The 19,063-nt window shown below is 33.5% G+C and overlaps 1 protein-coding gene across 10 annotated transcripts in view; it reads right to left on the bottom strand.

The window, feature by feature from the left end:
• Positions 1-19,063, bottom strand: part of Spn (protein phosphatase 1 regulatory subunit spinophilin) — a 77,307-nt gene that overhangs the window by 24,315 nt on the left and 33,929 nt on the right. For 6 of the 10 annotated variants that reach the window (XM_074119120.1, XM_074119150.1, XM_074119107.1 and 3 more), the window contains 11 exons: positions 18,371-18,603; positions 10,242-10,312; positions 9,199-9,383; positions 8,774-8,887; positions 5,874-6,061; positions 5,085-5,164; positions 4,496-4,701; positions 3,523-3,739; positions 3,218-3,403; positions 2,137-2,210; positions 1,686-1,706 (listed from right to left, as the gene is read on the bottom strand). In XM_074119120.1, the coding sequence (XP_073975221.1) occupies positions 1,686-1,706; positions 2,137-2,210; positions 3,218-3,403; positions 3,523-3,739; positions 4,496-4,701; positions 5,085-5,164; positions 5,874-6,061; positions 8,774-8,887; positions 9,199-9,383; positions 10,242-10,312; positions 18,371-18,603 (1,575 nt within the window). Of the gene's footprint in view, positions 1-1,685; positions 1,707-2,136; positions 2,211-3,217; positions 3,404-3,522; positions 3,740-4,495; positions 4,702-5,084; positions 5,165-5,873; positions 6,062-8,773; positions 8,888-9,198; positions 9,384-10,241; positions 10,313-13,438; positions 13,710-18,370; positions 18,604-19,063 lie in introns of those variants that run through there. The other 4 variants (XM_074119101.1, XM_074119113.1, XM_074119144.1 and 1 more) reach the window with 3 other exon arrangements.

Here is a 19,063-nt window from a genome sequence, read left to right as displayed (position 1 = left end):
AACAAGAATTGAACTAACAAAAACCTTTAAATTAAGAGTATACTTAATTTAACTTTATACAAATAAAATATCCACCACACTCCTAGAAGATCGAAAAACAAACTGAAATATGAAATCTTTTAAGTTATTGATAATAACTTCACACTCGTCTGAACAGCGCGGTTAAGAAATTGAGGGCAATATGGATTGTTATATGGGCGAAATAAAAGTGTTTATAAACTCTCACTTGACATAATTCAAGTGGAAAAAATAAATGCAATTAAAATTCATCACCCACATAACTACCTACGTAATAAAGACAAATGAAAAGAGAATATAGCAACGGGGGCTAAGAGCTATCAAACATTTGTTCCATTTTTTTACTTTCTCTTAATTCTGGCAAGAGTACACTTGGACAAAATACTCACATACTCCCAATTTTTGTTCATAAATATCACAATTTTAAATTTTGATAAGAAAATATAAAATTCAACGCTACGAGGTCAAGGTGAAATATTCTCGTCTAGCAGGGAAAGGCTTGAATTTTTTTTTTAGTTAGAAAATTCATTTATTTTTTTTTCTAGGCAGTTTTTTTTTTTGATTGCACTTAGCCTAAATTAATACATTTCATCTCGGAAGTGCAATCCTGCGAGGGACGAAAACCCTTGATGTAAAACACTTTCGAGCCCAGAATTTAATTAAATTTCGGAAGAATCAGTGGGTGCCAAAGCTGATGAATAGAGAGGATCATCAACTATTAGTACTTCTAACTCCTCTGCTTCCGCTTTGCCAAATCAACTTTACGGTTCACAGGCTCATTGCCACGAATTTTTTAATCCGGTTTGTCTAGAAGACTTACAAAGTAGTCATTTTTGTGTTATTTTATTTCTTCCCTTTAGCAAAGCGATCATTACAAAAAAAAAAAAATATCCCTGATGCGTGCCAAATTGTTATCCGTGAATTTTTCGGCAGATGAATTCAACTTTTCCATAGTTTCTGACTTGTAGTGGAGACCTCCTACATCTCATCCTCAATTTGAGCCAAAAAATCAGTTACATTATTTTGGCAATAAACCGTCAAAACAAAAATATTTTATGACAGTAATATTTTGGAAACCCATAAATTGTTGTTTTGGAATTCATTGCCCTGAGAATTGGTAACCAAAACGAATACTTCTTATTTGGATATCCTTGGCTATCATGACCTATAAGGGCAATGACTAGTGGTAGCACTTAAAACGAAAATTTTAACTGCCTATTATTTTTTACTAAATCAAGACATTCGCATTGAACACATCGATTTATAAAACTCTTTTTTTTCTTACTCTGGAAACCTGAACATTTCTATGCATTAAAACTTCAATTTCAGATTGCAAATATTTTAATGCATTTCAGTGCTAAAAGAAAGTAGTAAGTGTTACAGAAGAGATCAGATAAAAGCTTTTAAGCAACAAAAGCGCTCGCTGTTAAAAGACTGAAGCTCCATTAACAATAGATTTGTTTAAGAATGATATTCAAAGCTCTCATTGGTGTTTAAAGCGAAGTGGCCAACTTATCAAAACTCTTCCCAAAACTTTATGGTTAAAAAAGATTAAAAAGTAGTGTGCAGTTATACCTTAGAATAAAAAAGAAAAAACGAAACGTAAAACTTGTACTATATATGGAAAAAAAAAAGTATTGAATAAAAACTCATAAAAAATTACTCACCCCACCCTATTTTCAATTATCCTGGCCAGAGGATTGTGTTGCATGAGGGGGGAATCACCAAGCCGCAAATTTCAGTAGCAAGAGAGATAAGAGGAAAATAAACAAATTAAAAATGAATAAATAAATAAACAAATATACAAGTTAGTGAAACATGCTAAAAAACTTATAAGAGAAACAATAAAAAATAATAATAATCACTAAAATAAAACAAACAATAAAGATTATATTTACAAACAATAGAAATGAGCTGTAAGAGAAACTTAGCGCAAAGAAAATGAACAGATAAATAAGAAATTAGATATACATACATGTTAATTTTTGGTTTTGTTTTTTTAATTTTCATTCAAAGTGGTCAAGTTAAAATATTAAAATTAATTTACATTCAGTATTATGAACAGGCAGATACTTTAGAATAAAATAAATAAATACAAAAAATAAATAAATAGCTTACCTTGTGCTTAGTAGATGGTCAGCTTCAGCCGGTGTCATTAGGGAAGTGTCAATGTTGGAGAGTTTATCCTCATTCTGGGCAACATGGAACAGCATAATTTATTTTTATTTTTAATTTCTTTTTAAACTCACTTAACTCTCTCTCATACAATTTTCAAAGTAATTTATACCATTTTCATGAATAATAAATGTTGGAAAGCTTTAGAATAAAAAAATTGTAATGAATCGGTGCTTAAAAAAAAAAAAAAAAAAAAGCGGCTGTCTCAAAGCTCTTTCTTTAAATAAATTTTCATGAAAAGAATTTCAAACTTAAGCGAGATAGGTCTTTAAACTAAAGTAGGTTACTTTTGAGGACCGCCCTAAAGAACTCAATATCATTATCGGTTATGATTTTCTTTATAGTAGGAGTTTTAAAAAATTTATTTATTCTCCGAAATATTATACTCAATAATGCAGTAAGATGGAGGCACTTAGCGGAAAGCCAAAACTCCCACCCTTCCCCCAAATTTTGCCCTACAAAGAATTTTATTGTAAAAGTTCCAAAGGTTGTATAGCCTTTTAATTGAAAAATTAATATTCCATGTGTAAGGACATTTCCATATTATTTCGTTCTTAGCTTCAGAGAGGAGCATAATCTTCCTTCCATAATACAAAAGTAACATATGGATATTTAACATAATTATTTAAATATCAATGTGTAAAAATTTTATTATAGACTAATAAAAGTTATGAATGCAATGAGTTTACTACATTTAAAGAAAACTTTTGGAACGGTCTTTGAAAATATATTTAAAATTTAAAAAGTACAGTAATTTGGAGAACGATATATTCAAGTTTAAAACTCTAGCGATATCTTTCGTTAAGGAGCATAAATAAGAATATGGGTTTACATATGTAAGCAGATAGACACTGATTGCCCATTAAAAAAAAAGATACTGGCTTGATAGTCACTTCAAAACGTGTCCCCAAAAATGAAAACTGAATCACAGAAATTTTTATTCACAATACTTCCATTCACTAAGGTTTTTAAGAGAATGTAAAAATGCCAAAAATAATAAATAAATTAAAATTCTGTGATATACCTGGTCATCGTCTTGATCTGCAAACTGAATATCAGCTTGAACGTCAAGTAGCCCACCATCCAGCAGGCTGGCAGTTTGCTCTTCCTGAGGAGTATGTCCAGCCGACAGTAGCTCTCTACTGTCAGTAAGACCACCACAGGAATCTGTCAGTAACCCTACACTATCGGATAGGCAGGTTTCCGTTTCCTTAATACAAAACGATAAATACAATTTTTCAGAAAATTAACTAATAAAAATAAATTTTGGAACAAAAATGAAAAAAAAAGTTATCTCTTCAAAGGAGACGTAAGTTATTTTTTTTTTACCAAATCTCTCTGTGGTACAGTTTCCGAGCTAGCAAATCCTGAATCTTCTTCAGATATTGAACTTGAACACATTGTGGAAGCAGAAGTGACTAGACCACTGGTAGCTATAATACTAGGTTTGGTTTGTTCAGCTAAAACTGCACCACCCAGGTTAAATCTAACACGGGCTTCATCTTCAACACTGGTGGTTGTTGTCGACATCATTATATTTGATATTCTGCAATAAAAACAATACAAATTCCGCTATAAAAAATATAAAATAATGAAGAAGAAAATAAATAAATATAGATGATGGGAAATGCAGTTAGAAGTTTAAAGATTGGATTGGGTTGTAAATAAATTAAATGGTTATAATGGGAATAACTCTGAACAACTGCTTAAACATTTATTTGGTTTTTAAGTGAATTCACACGTATTCAAAAATCCACTAGATATCCCAGCTTAAATTTAAAAAATGTTATTTATAAATATTAATGCAATGGATGATCTTAAATATAAAATAATGTATAAACAAAAACAATGAAAGAAATCATACTATTGAAGGACCATCATATTCTAAGTTCTTAATTAGGCTTAATTGTGAAAATTGAACATAGTTTGTAAATGTGAACAGCTTAGTTAATAAACAGGAAGTTCACAAGCGTTTAATTTTCTAAGTTTAATAAAGTTGGCTTGAATGGCCTTAGTAATGAATAATTTATTTATTTTCACAGAGACGATTTTTATGTTTAATGGTTTTTATTAAGTTTATGTCAGTTGAAATTTATCAACATAATTTTTTATTCTCCAAAAAGAATATTATTTCACATCAGCCATAAGTTTTACTTTCTCTGATTTCCAAAGAGGAAATATTTCAGCTGTATCAAATTTTCTATTGACTAAACACTGATGAGCATATTTTTGGGGATTTTCAAAAAGTGGATAATCTCATATCATAAAACTTCCTCCTTACAAAGTAAAAATAAAAACTTACTTATCCTGTGTGACTTCATGCCTTGAAGAGGTAATGGTCACCGGCTGTACATGAAAAACACCGCTATTTTCTACTCTCTCTAGAGAGGTCGTTGCAGATGGAGTCAGTGTTGTTGAACCCACTATGGACGACGACGATACTGCAGTTTCATGGTGGACAACCGATTTCAACTCTTCTACAACGTTCCGCACTTCTTCAACTTCCACCTTTTTACAAATTAAGCATTTATTAATTACTTTTACACAAAAATTCATTTATATTTTAAAATTTTGGCTCTCGAATCTGGTGGAATAATAATAATAATAATAAAAAGATTATTTTCCTGATCAAGTTAATAGCTAAGTTAAGTAAATGGCTACTTGTAGAAACTGACAACAATAACATAAAACTCAGGGTCACAGTCGCTGTATTTATCAGCTGGTGAATAATTCTGGCACTATGTTGGCACCTACAAATTGGCATCCACAACTATCTTTGCAACTACTATCGCACGTTTAATTACATATCAAATAAGCATTATAAAAATCGACCACTAAACAAAGTTAAATTTGAATAGAAATAATTATTTCAAAAGAAAATAGAAAATTACCATTTTTTTGGGAGAGACGAAAATTCTCTCCCTAGGAACAGGTTTATCCTCTTCAACATAGTTTTCTTCTCTTTTCCTCGCTGTAAAATATAAAATACTGTCAAAGCTTTAAATAGAAGCAGTTGCACAGAGGACCATTAGCCGAAAGAATAAATAAATAATAAGTTGCACAGAATAATTAAAACTGTCCGGTAGGACAGTTGTATAAGGGATGATCGTCAAAAAGTGAATGACAATCACCCTGTAATAGATCCAATGGACAAGGTAGGAATGAATACATTTTATTCAGGAAGTTATATCCAACTGGGGATTGTAGAACAAGAATTGAACGGAGAGGATCCATTTGCAAGCAATTACTTCAGAGTAATCTGAGTAACGGGCAAACTGGAAATAATCAGTGCCAGAAATTTCTAAAAAAAAAAGTTCACTATCTGATTTCTAAATAGCTTTATCCTGAATATCTTTGCCGTTTAACCAGGACCACCATTACCACTTTGGAGAGAGATAGTTTTGAAGCCTCCAGGATGTTTTGAGTGAAGAGTGAAGTTACCCTCAAACCGGTATACTTGAGGGCGGAGTTTTTAGAAATAAGTTAGAGGAATCACACCATCTATTTTATCTGACTTCATTCATTCACTAAATTTGGTACCAATAGTATATTTAATTTAGTTCTCTACTTTTTAAAAAGTAAACTCATTTCAAATACTTGCGAATAATGTATTACTAATTTAATCTGAATAAAAACTTTCTGTATAATACAACCCATTAAATATTTTATAAGCAACTTACAGGAGTAGGCGGTTGTGTGGTGAGAAGACGATACATCGTACGTTCTACTGGCATGATGCGGTAAATTTTCTTTGAGCGGACTAACAGTAGGCGAAGTCTTTCTGGTCAATACGGAAGGTGATAGTCTAGTGGCAGTTGGTTCCTTGTCGTAGACAAGACAGGGCGATCTTTCTACAGCTGGTCGTTCTCTGCAATGGACACACATATGAGAATTATTAGGTAAAAAGTAATAGCAATAAGCCGATTAAAACAAACATAAAACTGGATAGTTTGAAAGCTCAGATCGCCATCAAAAGATGATTCTTTGTGGTTAGGTAAGAGGTTCGCGCTCATGGACGGAATATGCAGGTTTTCCGAGTCGTATGAATACATCCTTTTGTCTAGGTTTGCAAAGTAAAGTGTTAATCAGGACAAATACTAGAGGCGCCAGAAACAGGCGTCACTACAGGGCGTCAAGTTCTTTGAGGTCAATTCAAGGTAAGCGAGAGATTCCTTAGACTTATTGACCAGAATTATTAACCAAAATAAGGTCTTTCTCGTCTCTACACTCGAACAATCAGGATAATGGCGGCGGGGCTCCCTAACAAGCCTCATTGGTGATGCACATTTTTTAGTAAGATGTCATTGTAAGTTGAGTTAACAATCATGAAGATTAGGAAGTCATACAACTACGGGCCATTGCTGATTTATGCAGCTTTAATCAAGCTGATGGTCAACTAGTGACTAGGAGGTGCTAAATTTTATTCGGCGTTTGGTGTCAACTCAATTTTCAAAGGCATTGCCGTAATAAGGAAATTTATATCCTTATTACTTAACGACCAATACGCAATAGCGCAGGCCCTTAATAAAATTGCAACAGAGTTGAGAACATTGTCGGTCGGAGTTATTTAGTTTCCTACTCAGTCTCCTAGGATGCGCACAATACAGAATATCCATAATCGTTATAGGCTTTTAAAAATACCCAAAACAATAAAACTAAAGCACTCTGGTTTCCGTTCAAAAGTATGGCGGATAGATCACTCTTTTTACTGCTGGTAAGGGAAAAAAGTAGTACTGAACGATTGGTTGAATAGGCAAAAGCTGGACAATAACAAAAGATTTTTATCGATCGCAGCATACTTTGTGTTCTTTAGCATTTTGGCTGGTTTTGGATTGCTAACTATCTTCAGAAATTTAAGGATCAGATTTATGTAGAGCACAAACGTCTTCTACTTATAATCTTTCTGGCCAATTAATAACACTATCTGTCTACATCTATCAGATCATTCTGTTGCAGTCAGTCAATGGCAGCCACAAGTCAAAATAAAATTCTCTACATAATATTCTAAGGCCAGAAATTGCTGGTCATTAAGCTGAAACTTAAAGAAATAGAAAGTAAACTTCTGAATTCTTTAACCTATAGTTCTTTCTACATTTTAGACACTTGGGTAAATAAGAACCTCTGATTATTTTAAATGCTGGACCTGCAAATCTATCACATAGATGAGTTATATTATTTTTAAAAAATAAAATCAATGGATACCATAAAAAATTTAGCCAAAAACTTAAATCATAATTTTATGCCAATTGAATTAAAAAAACACAAAAAAAAACACTGAACAAACAAAAAAAAAAAGCAACATGCAAGAAGTTTAAAAAAACAAACAAACAAACTTCACAAGCACAAAGAACAAACATGATCTGACTGGAATACTTTTAAAAAACAAATAATTATTAATACATTACACAGCAGACACCAACTCCACACAACAAAACAAAAAATTACAAATATGTGATGCATTTGTTTTCAAGCTAAGCAAAACAAGAAGAAAGTTTCATTCAAGAAAATGTTGGTTATATTGGTTTAATTTATTATACACAAGAATACACAATTCAATTATGAGAACATAAACAATAGATCGATGAAATGTTTTTGTTTTAACAGAAAAAAAAGAGTAAAAATACAAGGAATTATGTATTTCTAATTTATAGTTTTATGTAAAATTATTTACATGCGTTGTTTAATTTTTGAGTACCAAATTAATGAATGAAAGATCGAAAGGTTACTGATTTATTTTGGATGTTAATTTTTAATTTTTTTTTTTAAATTTACACATAATTACTTAACTAAAAAAGACAAAATATTTACATTCTTCAGATGTAAGTGCAATGGTTTTATTAATTTATTAAAAATTGAAGCAACCAATTTATCTAGTCCTGACTTGAATACTAATATTGTTCAATCTAGAATCACTTAACATATCACTTATTCAGTGCCAGCTTGAAGGAAGGGCTGCCCTTGGATATCAAAACTGAGACCGTCTAAGGAACAACACTTCTGTGCGATTCTAAAGAAGTCTTTTTATTAAAAACTATTGTGTGGATAAAGGGCGAGAGAAGAATGCATTGATAAATACAGATAAGAAAAAGGTATATGAGGGTTAATATAAATCTTATTTATGGGAATCAAAAATCCAGATTAAAGGAACAGTTATTAATAAATCCTCCAAATGTAGGGCTGAATGTTGATATCATCGGAAGATCTTTCTGTGATGGAGAAAAGTCATTCCTTCAATATATTCCTTCAAGAGTATGGGTTTGACCACAAATTAGGTTCACAGTAAACCACTAGCTCAAGACTTTTGAAGATCTTTAGTAGCCTAGAAATAGCGTTGAGGGAGTTTATTAGAAAGGGCTTTTTTGGGTGACCAAAAGACAATCTTGTATCTCTTCCCCAAACTTACGCCATCTTTCATAACTCAGAACCACTAAAGAAGCAATTAAGAATATTATTTTATGTTTCTAAATCTTCTTTTTTTTTAGTATCACAGTATTTATGTCAGGACTAGGTATTTAAAATGCATTCCTTTAATGCTGATGCAGCGTGGAGAGTTTTGATCCATCGGTCATACTGCACTCACCTTAAAGAAACATCTGCTGGTACCCTAGTTGGTAAATTAAATGATGAACTTCGTACAGGATCATTGTTCTTCTTAAGTTGTATTCTAAGCTCGGCTTTAGGATCACTGTGATGCCTATAAGGTTTACAATTACAACAGAGATATTCTATGATATGATCTAATATGCTTTAGTATATTTTAACTAATTTCCCTTAGTTGTTTTTTTTTTTTAATGCTTTCACAAAAAACACAACAAACTACAAAAGGATTGTACTTTTTGGATCTGTTTCTAAATTTATTTTATTTATTTATTTATTTATTTTCACAAACAGGGGCCATCTTTGGACATCACAGTACTACCAGAGACAATCTCTATAAATCTTCACTGGATGCAATTGATATCAAGGATCCAAGCAAATAAAACAACAAAAAAGAAATAGACTTACCTAGGCGATGTAACCCGTGTTTTGGAAAAATGCGAGGTCCAATTTTTCTGTTTTTCAATTAATTCCCGGCTGTTTAATTTTCTTTCTGGTTTTTCAGGCTTTGCTGGTTTCTCTCCTACGCCATTAATTATTGTGCTAGAGATCCTAGCTGTTGGTGCTGAACCGTTTACTTGGCGAAGCACATTCTGGAGAAAAAAAATTGTATATGATTATTGTTCAGCCCTGCGGTTTGGTCCAGCCTTTTAGTGTTTTATTCTGTAGGGTGCAAGCAATGGTGGACATAGAATGTCCGTTCGGGTTGAGCGAAAATCCACTAAAATCTGGGTTACGGTAAGCCTACCTTGTAGTAAGCAATTTTATTGCTCAAGTTTGTTTTTTGTAGAGTATTTTGGAGTATTGAGTAGGAGTCCATAAAATCAATAACAACAGGTAACAATATTAACAAAAAAAATATAGTTGAATGAATTGGGATTCACAAAATTGGTCTCAATAATGATGCATTTAAGGCGAGAATGAAGTTATTTGCATTGTCAACGAAAAGCAAACGATTCTGCGTAAATCCACTATCTTCTTTGAGTGGACCAAAGTTATTACTAGAGTATTAAAACAAACGCCTGATTCAGCGATTAGAGGTTCAAACAAAAAAGTTAAGTAGCTTCGATCACTTTGAATCAGCGGGTGAATGAAACTCCTCGGATGAAGCAGTTGGCTAATTAGTTCTTCAGGGACTGTAATAAAGGGCATTCCTTCGGCTGTGATGTAAAGCACAACTAGTTGAAAAAACTGGTCATGACCCTCTGAAGAGCACAAACATGAAGCTATTCTTCAATACTGAAGGAAAAGTGAAAGCAATTACGCTTGCTCTGGGAGAGTAAATTAGCTTGGCGGCGAAGTGTGGTAGCTCAGCAAAGGGAGATGAATGAAGGAAAATAGATAAAGAGGATGAGGCATTTTATGAAGGATAACATTCCAATGAAGAAGAAGAACAAATTTTTCCATTAAAAACAAAATTAAGCAGACATGACTAAGTAAGAAAAAATTACCTGACTTGTTTCTATTCTGGGATGTGGGTCTATTAGTTTCTTAGGTTTAGGTGGCGGCTCCTCGGGTCCCGCTGTAACAAAGAAATCATTCTGATGTGAACCACTTTTAAGAAATCTGAGAATGAATTAATTAGAAAATAATTGGTAGGGCATGAAGAGTTACAACCTATCCACTTGCACAGGTCCCTGGGATTATTCAATCAATAACCATCAGTTTTCCCAGCTAGTGGCTTTCCAATTCTATGAAGAGTATGTAAGTTTTTTTATGGAGCCAGTGTTGCTAGAAAAAGTCCAACTCCGGACCTGGAGATTTGGAGTTTTTTCCAATTGGAAATTCTTCGACGGTTGACAGCCTAAGCTGAAGAAGTCCATCCTTTTCTTAAAAGTGGCAGCACTAATCGTAAAACTGTCTCCAGCAAACCTTTCACTTGATTTACACCTAACGTCTATCTACCCTAAAGTAGCCAGTAGCTGAATATTTGACATGTTTAACCTATTTAATCGCAGATAATTACAATATCGGGAGAGACCATTGTGTGTATCGAAAACTCATCCAGATTCCCGAGAAACGTTCCGGCATGAGCGGTGCCTGGCGGAAGTTAGGGAAAATGAAAATTCACCCCTTCTCACAAATGTCTAAAGAGTAAATGGCAACTACATGCATAACAAGACGTGTGGCGCCGTTTCTCTTCTTTTTTGGCGTACCTTCTTCACACGCAACTTTCTGAGATTAGGAAACCCCTTCGTCTTTTTTTTTTTTAATCTACAATGGGCCTCTTAATCCTAAAGGCTGCCCGACTTTATTGGAGTGATGCCTCACTAAGTTTGGGTGAGTTAAATAAAACTTTTCATCTGCCAGAGTAGCCTCGGTTTTCCATCACCGCCATTCCTTGATGAATGCGCTGACAAGGCATTTTTCGATGCCGAAACTACTATATAGAATCGACTGGGGCGCCACGGTAGCCGAGTGGTTAAAAGCGAGACCTGCAAAGCTAATATGTATTGTGGTACTGGGTTCGATTCTCGGTCTTAGGCCTTGGATTTTATTTAATGGTTAATAAAAGGAATTTACAGCAAAGTATGTTTGCTAGTCGCCTCCGTACACGACACTTAATTGGTAGTTGGACGTTAAGCTCCGTCTGAAAAAATAGGCGATTACTTTACTTTACTTTTCGAATCGACTGACACTGCGGTCCACACTTTAAAGCTTCTTCTTAAGTTGAAGGGCTTGCCGAGTTAACGGACCTTTGCGGAGAGATGCGATATCAGTGCCATGTAAATGGTACTAAATTTGGCATTTCCTTCAATACTTCACAAGCCTAGTAGGTATACTTAACCACACGATAGCTATAAAATAATTTTAAATTAAATTTAGCTCATTGAGTATAAAATTGCTGCTTTGATCTGCCAGTCGAGATAACACTATAATTTGCAGCTGCTGATATTGAAAATACATCTATTTTAGGATCAATCAACTACTTATCATGTATGCAGTAATTTACTTCAATATCTAATTACTTGTTAGTTTAATGTTATAAATAAACACGAGTATTTTAACTTTATAGCCCAACAATAGACGCGGATGGATGTGCTTTAAGGATTGAAAAATTGCATCGTTAGTGCAATAACCATACATAAGCCTAAAATAGAGTAAAGCCTAACGTGCCTACTTCACTGGAAGTGCTCTAATACTAATTAGTGTTTCAAATAAAAGTTGTAGTTCAAAGATAATTGTATAATTAAAAAAGTGTACATTGTACGCACGTAACATATACTGTATTCCAGTCTGGTTTAGGATTCATATCAATTGTCAGAGTAAGATTAATCAGTTTGATGAAGAGATTTCGATTTCAATTTATGTTTCCGTCTCAAATTACACTTGATGATCAGTCAGTTTTTATTACGGAAAGATTAGAGAAACTCATTGGAATCGTTTTCCAGAAAATAGGGGGGAAAAAATTTAAAGGCAAATCTTTGTTAGGGACAACCTATAACCATTTGCAACCTTTAATCCTAAGCAATGAAAATATGGTGTAAACTAAGTGTAGGGAAGTACCAGGCCAAGTATCAAAACTATCGACCATAAACTGTAAAGTTGTTAAGCACCACTTTCTCGTCGTTTTAACTAAAGTCCACACGTAGCAAGCCCCTCAAAAACTAATAAAGCATAAGTTAAATTGAATCCCTAGTTAGGCTAATAAAACTGGCTATTACAGGTAATAGATGTAGATTAGATTCCACAAGCATTGGCTAGAAGGCCTAAACCATCGCGACCCAGAGTGTCTATTGTGGCACCCACTTGTTAGCGCACGTCTTCCCAGTCAGGTCTGTTTAATTGGGGCTAAGGAATTTGGTAGATGCTTTCGATGAAGTTTGCACCATAGATGGACCAAGAGGCAGTCCCTGATCTCCTCAAACATAGTGTTCTAGCGCAATTAGAACTATTGTAATCGAAACAAAAACAAATCGAAATAATACGATTGATTTATAATAAGACTGTCGCTGCAAACTCCAAATTGAACCGTCTACAAGGTTACAATACATCCTAATACATTCTTTCGCAAATAAACAACTTGCTGTGACCTGAAAAGTTTCTACTAATAGTGAATTCAACGCTGAATGTGATTACTTGTCTATGTTTTTGACTTTAATTAGTATGCTACAAATCATTTTAGGCAACTTAAATATGTACTTGCTAAGCCAATTTAGAATAAACAAATTCTGTTTTCAAGTTAAATCCATCGCTCTAATACTATCTACATCATAGTTTCAGAAATAATAATAATAATGTTAATATAAACTTATTTGAAAATGTTTTAAATAAAAGTTATGGAACTTCAAATCAAGCTTCAAGGAAATCATTGGCGCACTTTTCCAGATAATATCTCTCTCAATAACTGGAAAACATTAATATGTACGATAAAGTAGATTCCCGATTGAATAATTTCGTTCAAAAGATTTAAGACAATAACCAATCAGGTGATATCACTTTTAGTTTTTTCTTCTGACCACAAGCTAACTACACAGACAAACAGGACTCGTTCATCAATCCGTTAAAACCATTTTTAGGGTGCCTCGTGTTTATCTTGTAGATATCCAGAATAAAAATAAGTAAATAAAATAAAAGACTGCAATTGGAATTCCTACTCTTTCACGGGGTAAGATGTACCAGATATTTTACAGATATATGTACTTACCTCGACGTCTAAAGAATACCAAATCCTTACACGCAATACAACCCATAATCACTCGCGAGAAATATCAACAGCATACAAGTAAACAAATGCTACGACCATAATAATACCTCAACTTCTGGCCATAAATTACACTAATAATGCAAAATAATTAACACTAAAACAACACTATTTGGTACACACATTTATAAATTACATCAAAATATTGGAAACTTAAAGTAAGATTTATTTGTTGATTGTATTAAACACTAAACAGACAGCCTAGATTATATAGCTGGACTGTTCTGTGGGTGTGACTAGCGCTCCAATCTGCAATACACTAAAACAGAAGCCAACATAGTTCGCTAAAACTGTCTGTATGTAACTATTGTGTGTGTGTGTTTATATGAATGTTAGGGTTACAAAAAAAAAAAAGATAAGCAACCACTATATGCAATGTAAGGCTTCAACAACACACATTCACATACACACAGAAACATACAAATTATATATATATAAATATATAATGATTTACCTTATGAATGTCACTATTTGTAACTGTCAGCAAATTTTACTTATATACATTTTTTTTTAAACTTTCTATTGTGGTTATTTTCCTGAGTTACGTAACTGTTATCTGTATTGTTTCATTTTCTATTTATATTTTTAATATTTTGCATAATTACAGGTTTAGGGTGAATCATTCAAAGAAGGTAGTAAAATAAAAATTCTTGTGGTACACCTACTGGTCTTTCTTTTACCGCAGGTTTGTGTAATTACTCTTTTGAATCTGAAAGTGTTAACTTAAAAAAAAGATAGTTGGTTTCAAAGTAGTACATAATATTGCGAAGACGCTTAAGCTTCCCCAAAACTCAGGATTTTTTTTTTTTTTAACATAATATATACATGGTATATTAAAAACAAAGTGGCATGCACGCAATTAATGTCTAAGCTCAAATAAAACCGTTTGAAGAATGCCTAGAAAATGTTTTTAAAAATTGAAAAAGGGGTAAGGCATTTTCGGAGGACTAATAATCTCTTCAAATTTTGGGCTAGACAAATGGAAAGCACCTACATAAATTTGGTAATATGTCTACAAATATATGTGAAGTTAAAAAGTTTCTAGCAGTTAATCACCAATAATATAACATTGAGGAGCGCTAATTTTATTGTTAAAATTACAAAATTGTGTCGTGAGTTTTTATATTAAGAAGAACGCCAATCATGTTTAATTTTTTACAACGAGTGTTTCATCAGAATTTTATCCATTTTGAGGTCTTACGAGTCCGAAACAATGTTTTTGTCGAAAATGGTTTATTGTGTTTGTTTGTCTGAAGACGTCACAAAAGCGAACAATTGAAGGAAGTGGAAACTTAATATTTCGACTACGATCCAGTGGGCCTGACGGCAACTTAATACAAAATCCCTCCAGTTAAAATTGTTACTTTACAGAATGGCTTAAAAACAAAATTCCTCCAATCGGGAATTATAATTCAATAATGGTATTAAAACTAAATTCCCTCCATTCAGGAATGAATTTTCTTGATATTAGGTTTCCATTGGTGTAAATAAAATGTATCACTTTCATTTCAAACTTCTTTTTTTTTTTTTTGCGGGAAACATTGTGCTTTAAGTGACCTAGGCTCTGTAACTGAAACATACTTGGCGGGTTTGCTGGTGGCGCCGATTCTGGCGGATAGTATAAACAATACATGTCCACTCACTATTAACAAAGTAATGGCAGTTTAGGGCAGCGACTCACCCTTCTAGTCAGTTAACAGTAACTAATCTTCAATAAAATAAAATTAAAAAAAGTTCAATCTTACAACAATTTGTATAATTTGTCAATTAAATTGTAATTTTTTTAAAAATGTCTAGGCAGATCTTTATTATTTGTTTCTGTTAAATAAATCAAAATAATTATAATATAAACAAATCTAAACGGGTCAGTTAGGAACTAACGAACTGTAACAAGTGTTAATAAGAAAAGTAGTTACTTCCTGGAAGGTCTACTAGATCAGAGTGCCCATATCTATATTATACAGGCTTTATTAATACTCTTGATTTATTAATTTATACTTGAATGCAATTTATACCTTCTCTTGAAATCGATAAGATGAAGTGTTTCGGTGATGTCAAATTATACATCGAGTTACTACAGACAAAAAAATCACCGTTTTTAGGTGAAATGGAATAGCGGAAAGGACAAATTCGATATTTCGATCAAGTGCAATTCGGCAATAAAGTTTTGGTCAAAAGCAGTCAACTGATAGAACCATTCGACTCAATCGACTTTTCACACTTTATGGAAATTTGCTCATGCAATTCGATAAAGTGCACATCTAGAAGAGGCGGTGAGTAGAATTTTGGTCGCTAAGTTACAGAACTTCTCCCTTGAGAGGAAAAAGTGTTGCTCGGGTGTCTTTCTCGATGTGAAGCAAGCCTTCGATCCGGTTGTGGTATCCGGGCTTGCTCTGGAAACTCAAGGGCATACTTCCGTTCACTCACTTTCTCATCTTGAAGACCTATTTATTTTGTCATATCGTTATTTTAAAATTGAAATTGGAACATTGTATTGAAGCGGGGTGTTTCGCAAGCAAGCATCGTAGGACCTAAGCTGTAAATAATACACACAGCAGTCATACCAAACCATCCAGAAACTGTCCTTCTAACTTATGCAGATGGTACAGCTAGACTTTCTGCTCACGGTAATCCAGTGATTGCACATAGTAACCTCCAAAGGTTTTCACTGGAAGATGGTTCAAAAAATTGAAAATCAACTTGAATGCAACCGAATCTCAAGACATTTCTTTCACTCTCCTTCGCATCACTCTTCCTCCGATCTTCTATGACTCAATTCCTATTAATCCTGCCAAAGTCGTCTGTTATGTTAAGCTGCATTTAGACAAAAGATTGACTTAAACGAACTGAAGTTACAAGCGCTATCCACTACTGGAAAGACTGCACGACTAACGATCAAATCTTTCACTATATAACAAACGACTGATATAGACTTCTATACTAAAACCCACCTGGACGTACGGTATTTTGAACTGTGGGGCTCAACGAAACGTTCCAATCTTCAAAAAAATTCAATCTCTTCAGTGTAAAATTCTCCGCACTATTGTTAACGATCTATGTTTCAAATCTAACCATTCACACAGAGCTAGAAATTCTGTTTGTAAGTCAGTGTGCTCGAGCTCGCTACAACTTTCATCCGAATTTACAGTCTTATTCCAAACCTCTTGCCCGCCATTTATCATCTCATCACATTCCAGATCATCCTCCTAGGCCATTAAAACGCCAGTGACCTCGCGATTATCTCTCTTCTGAAGAGAGTAGTTAATCCTAGAGATTACGTAGAGAGTGTTACCGTTGGGTAACTTCTCCCCTCAATTAGTGAGTGGGTATTAATATCAATTAACGTCATTGTTACTAATAGAGTATCTAGTGCTGTTGTAACTTGGAATAAATTTAAAAAAAACTACAGTATTATTCCGAAAAACAGTATAAAGTTCTAGTTTGCTAGATTTCCGTTTTTTGAATATATTCTGCTTAAGAAGACCTAAAAAATGTATTTTTAAATTTTTCACGATTGTAAAACTTCATCTTACTCTAGTAACAAGAGAAAAGAGAAGGCAAAAAATGAGCGGAAGTTAACAATGCTATTATTATATTTAAATATCCCACTTAGATTACATAAGTGGACACTAACACATCAGTAGCATCATGTGTATCAATAAGTTACGTAAGAAACAGAACCACACCCTAGTTATGTGTAACCAGTGGGGAATGGACGCCGATTCTTTACCTTCAACTAAGTGCGGTTATAAGTGTAATAAACAGTAAAGATGCTCTTTTAATTAAATTCCATAAATTTAACACTGCTTACTGGATTTTCTAATAATTTATAACAGGAAAAAGAGAATAGATCTAAACTTCTGCAGGCGAATCTAGAAATGAATATAAGAATGGGACTAGTCATGAATTCACCTATCATTTATTTAAAATAGGAGCCTTTTCCATTCCCTGGAAAGCTTGTAACTTAGCTTCCTGAAAATATTTTCAAAAAGCTTGATAGATTAGAAATGCTGTGTGAGGATTTGAAAATAAAATAAATGACTATGGCTTGAGCAGACTATAATACCTAATGCGTAAATGAGCATTGTACGTATTTAAGGTTTAAGACTTATATTGAATCCAAAGAGGTTTCAAATTTTCTAGCAAAATAAACAATAAAGTATTGTAAAGAATTTCTTTGGATTATTAGCTTTCAATCTACCCTATAAAGTACAAAGTTAAACAAAATGTACTAATTAAGAAATTAGGGATTACTTTACCTATTTTTTTTTTTCCAGCAAGGCTTAACTATTAATTAGGTGTCGTGGACGGAGGCATTAACATGTTTACTAACAAATAAATAGTATTTATATGCTTCATAAGCACTAAGCGGTCACCCGCCCAAGAAATATACAGCTAAAACTTTATGTGAGTTTTCCACATTCAAATTCCATTTTCTCAAAAATCTCATTTCTGGAAACTCCAATTTGAGTATATCTGGTGAACACTTAATTTTGATACGATTACAATCCTTCCTTTGCCTAGGAGTAGGAAGAGTATTATTACATAACAAACACGAATTTAAATCACGTCCTCACTTAATTCATGACTGCCCCACTTACCAATAAGCATAATCAAAAATAAATTTTTGAAAAAGGACATGTTTTGGCCAATAAATAGCGGTAGAGGTAGCAATTTGGCAAGAAAAAGTATAAAATGCTCTTTATGAACCACATTTTTATTAGAAATTCACATGTTTTGGGACCAACTGAAAATTTTATACGAACTAAAGGTTGAGAAACGCAGCTCTATTTAAGTCCCTGACCTCCAAAGAAGATCCCAGAAAAGATAATGATTATCCAAAAAGAAAGAAAATAAAAGCGCATTTCCACTTACCAAGAGATCCAAGCTTTTCGAAGAGCGCCCTGGCGTTGTTGAACCTGGCCAGATGGCTCTCCGTCCTGACTACGGTCACTGTGGGCGAAGTACCTCCGGGCGACTCCGCGGCCGAGCCCTCGTCCAGGCGGGCCGGACCCATACCGCTGTTCAGGTTGCCAGTCGTACTCGCACCTTGTTGGAAGATGTTCGCAATTTGTGAGACTCGTCCCCCACCCTTCTTATCTTCCATCCTATTACACACAAACAATACCTTAGTCATTTTGGATTGCTTCCATATAACTACCACACTACTAAAGTAATTAATCTCCGCAGTACTTTCGATTACTTCTTAATCTTACAATTTCTTACTAATACTGAATTTACAGCACTTTACAATCGATTGTGTTTGAATCGATTAGATCTGTCATCAATCAGTTAAGTAAACCTGGTTAGTTACACATCTCACCAGCCTAACTGCACCACCATTAAATTCGAATTTCGTTTCCAAATACTTATCTATCACCCCCAAAACACCCGAAAATAATTTGTACCGGTTAAATCGTTAAAAAATAGAAGTAATTGTTCATTACATAAATTGCATTCTAAGTTTGACAAATATGGGTGAAACCATATTGAAAATTTGATTTTGATTTTGTCCGTTTAGGACGTTTTTTGTAAATTCTATTTCTGACCGGATTTGGATTTTCATCA

Source organism: Rhodnius prolixus, unplaced genomic scaffold, assembly GCF_049639745.1.
Source record: "Rhodnius prolixus isolate KJV_2025 unplaced genomic scaffold, Rpr scaffold_1, whole genome shotgun sequence".
Lineage (NCBI taxonomy): Eukaryota > Metazoa > Arthropoda > Insecta > Hemiptera > Reduviidae > Rhodnius > Rhodnius prolixus.
Note: the sequence above shows the minus strand (reverse complement) of the source record. Positions and strands in the feature narration are given on the sequence as shown.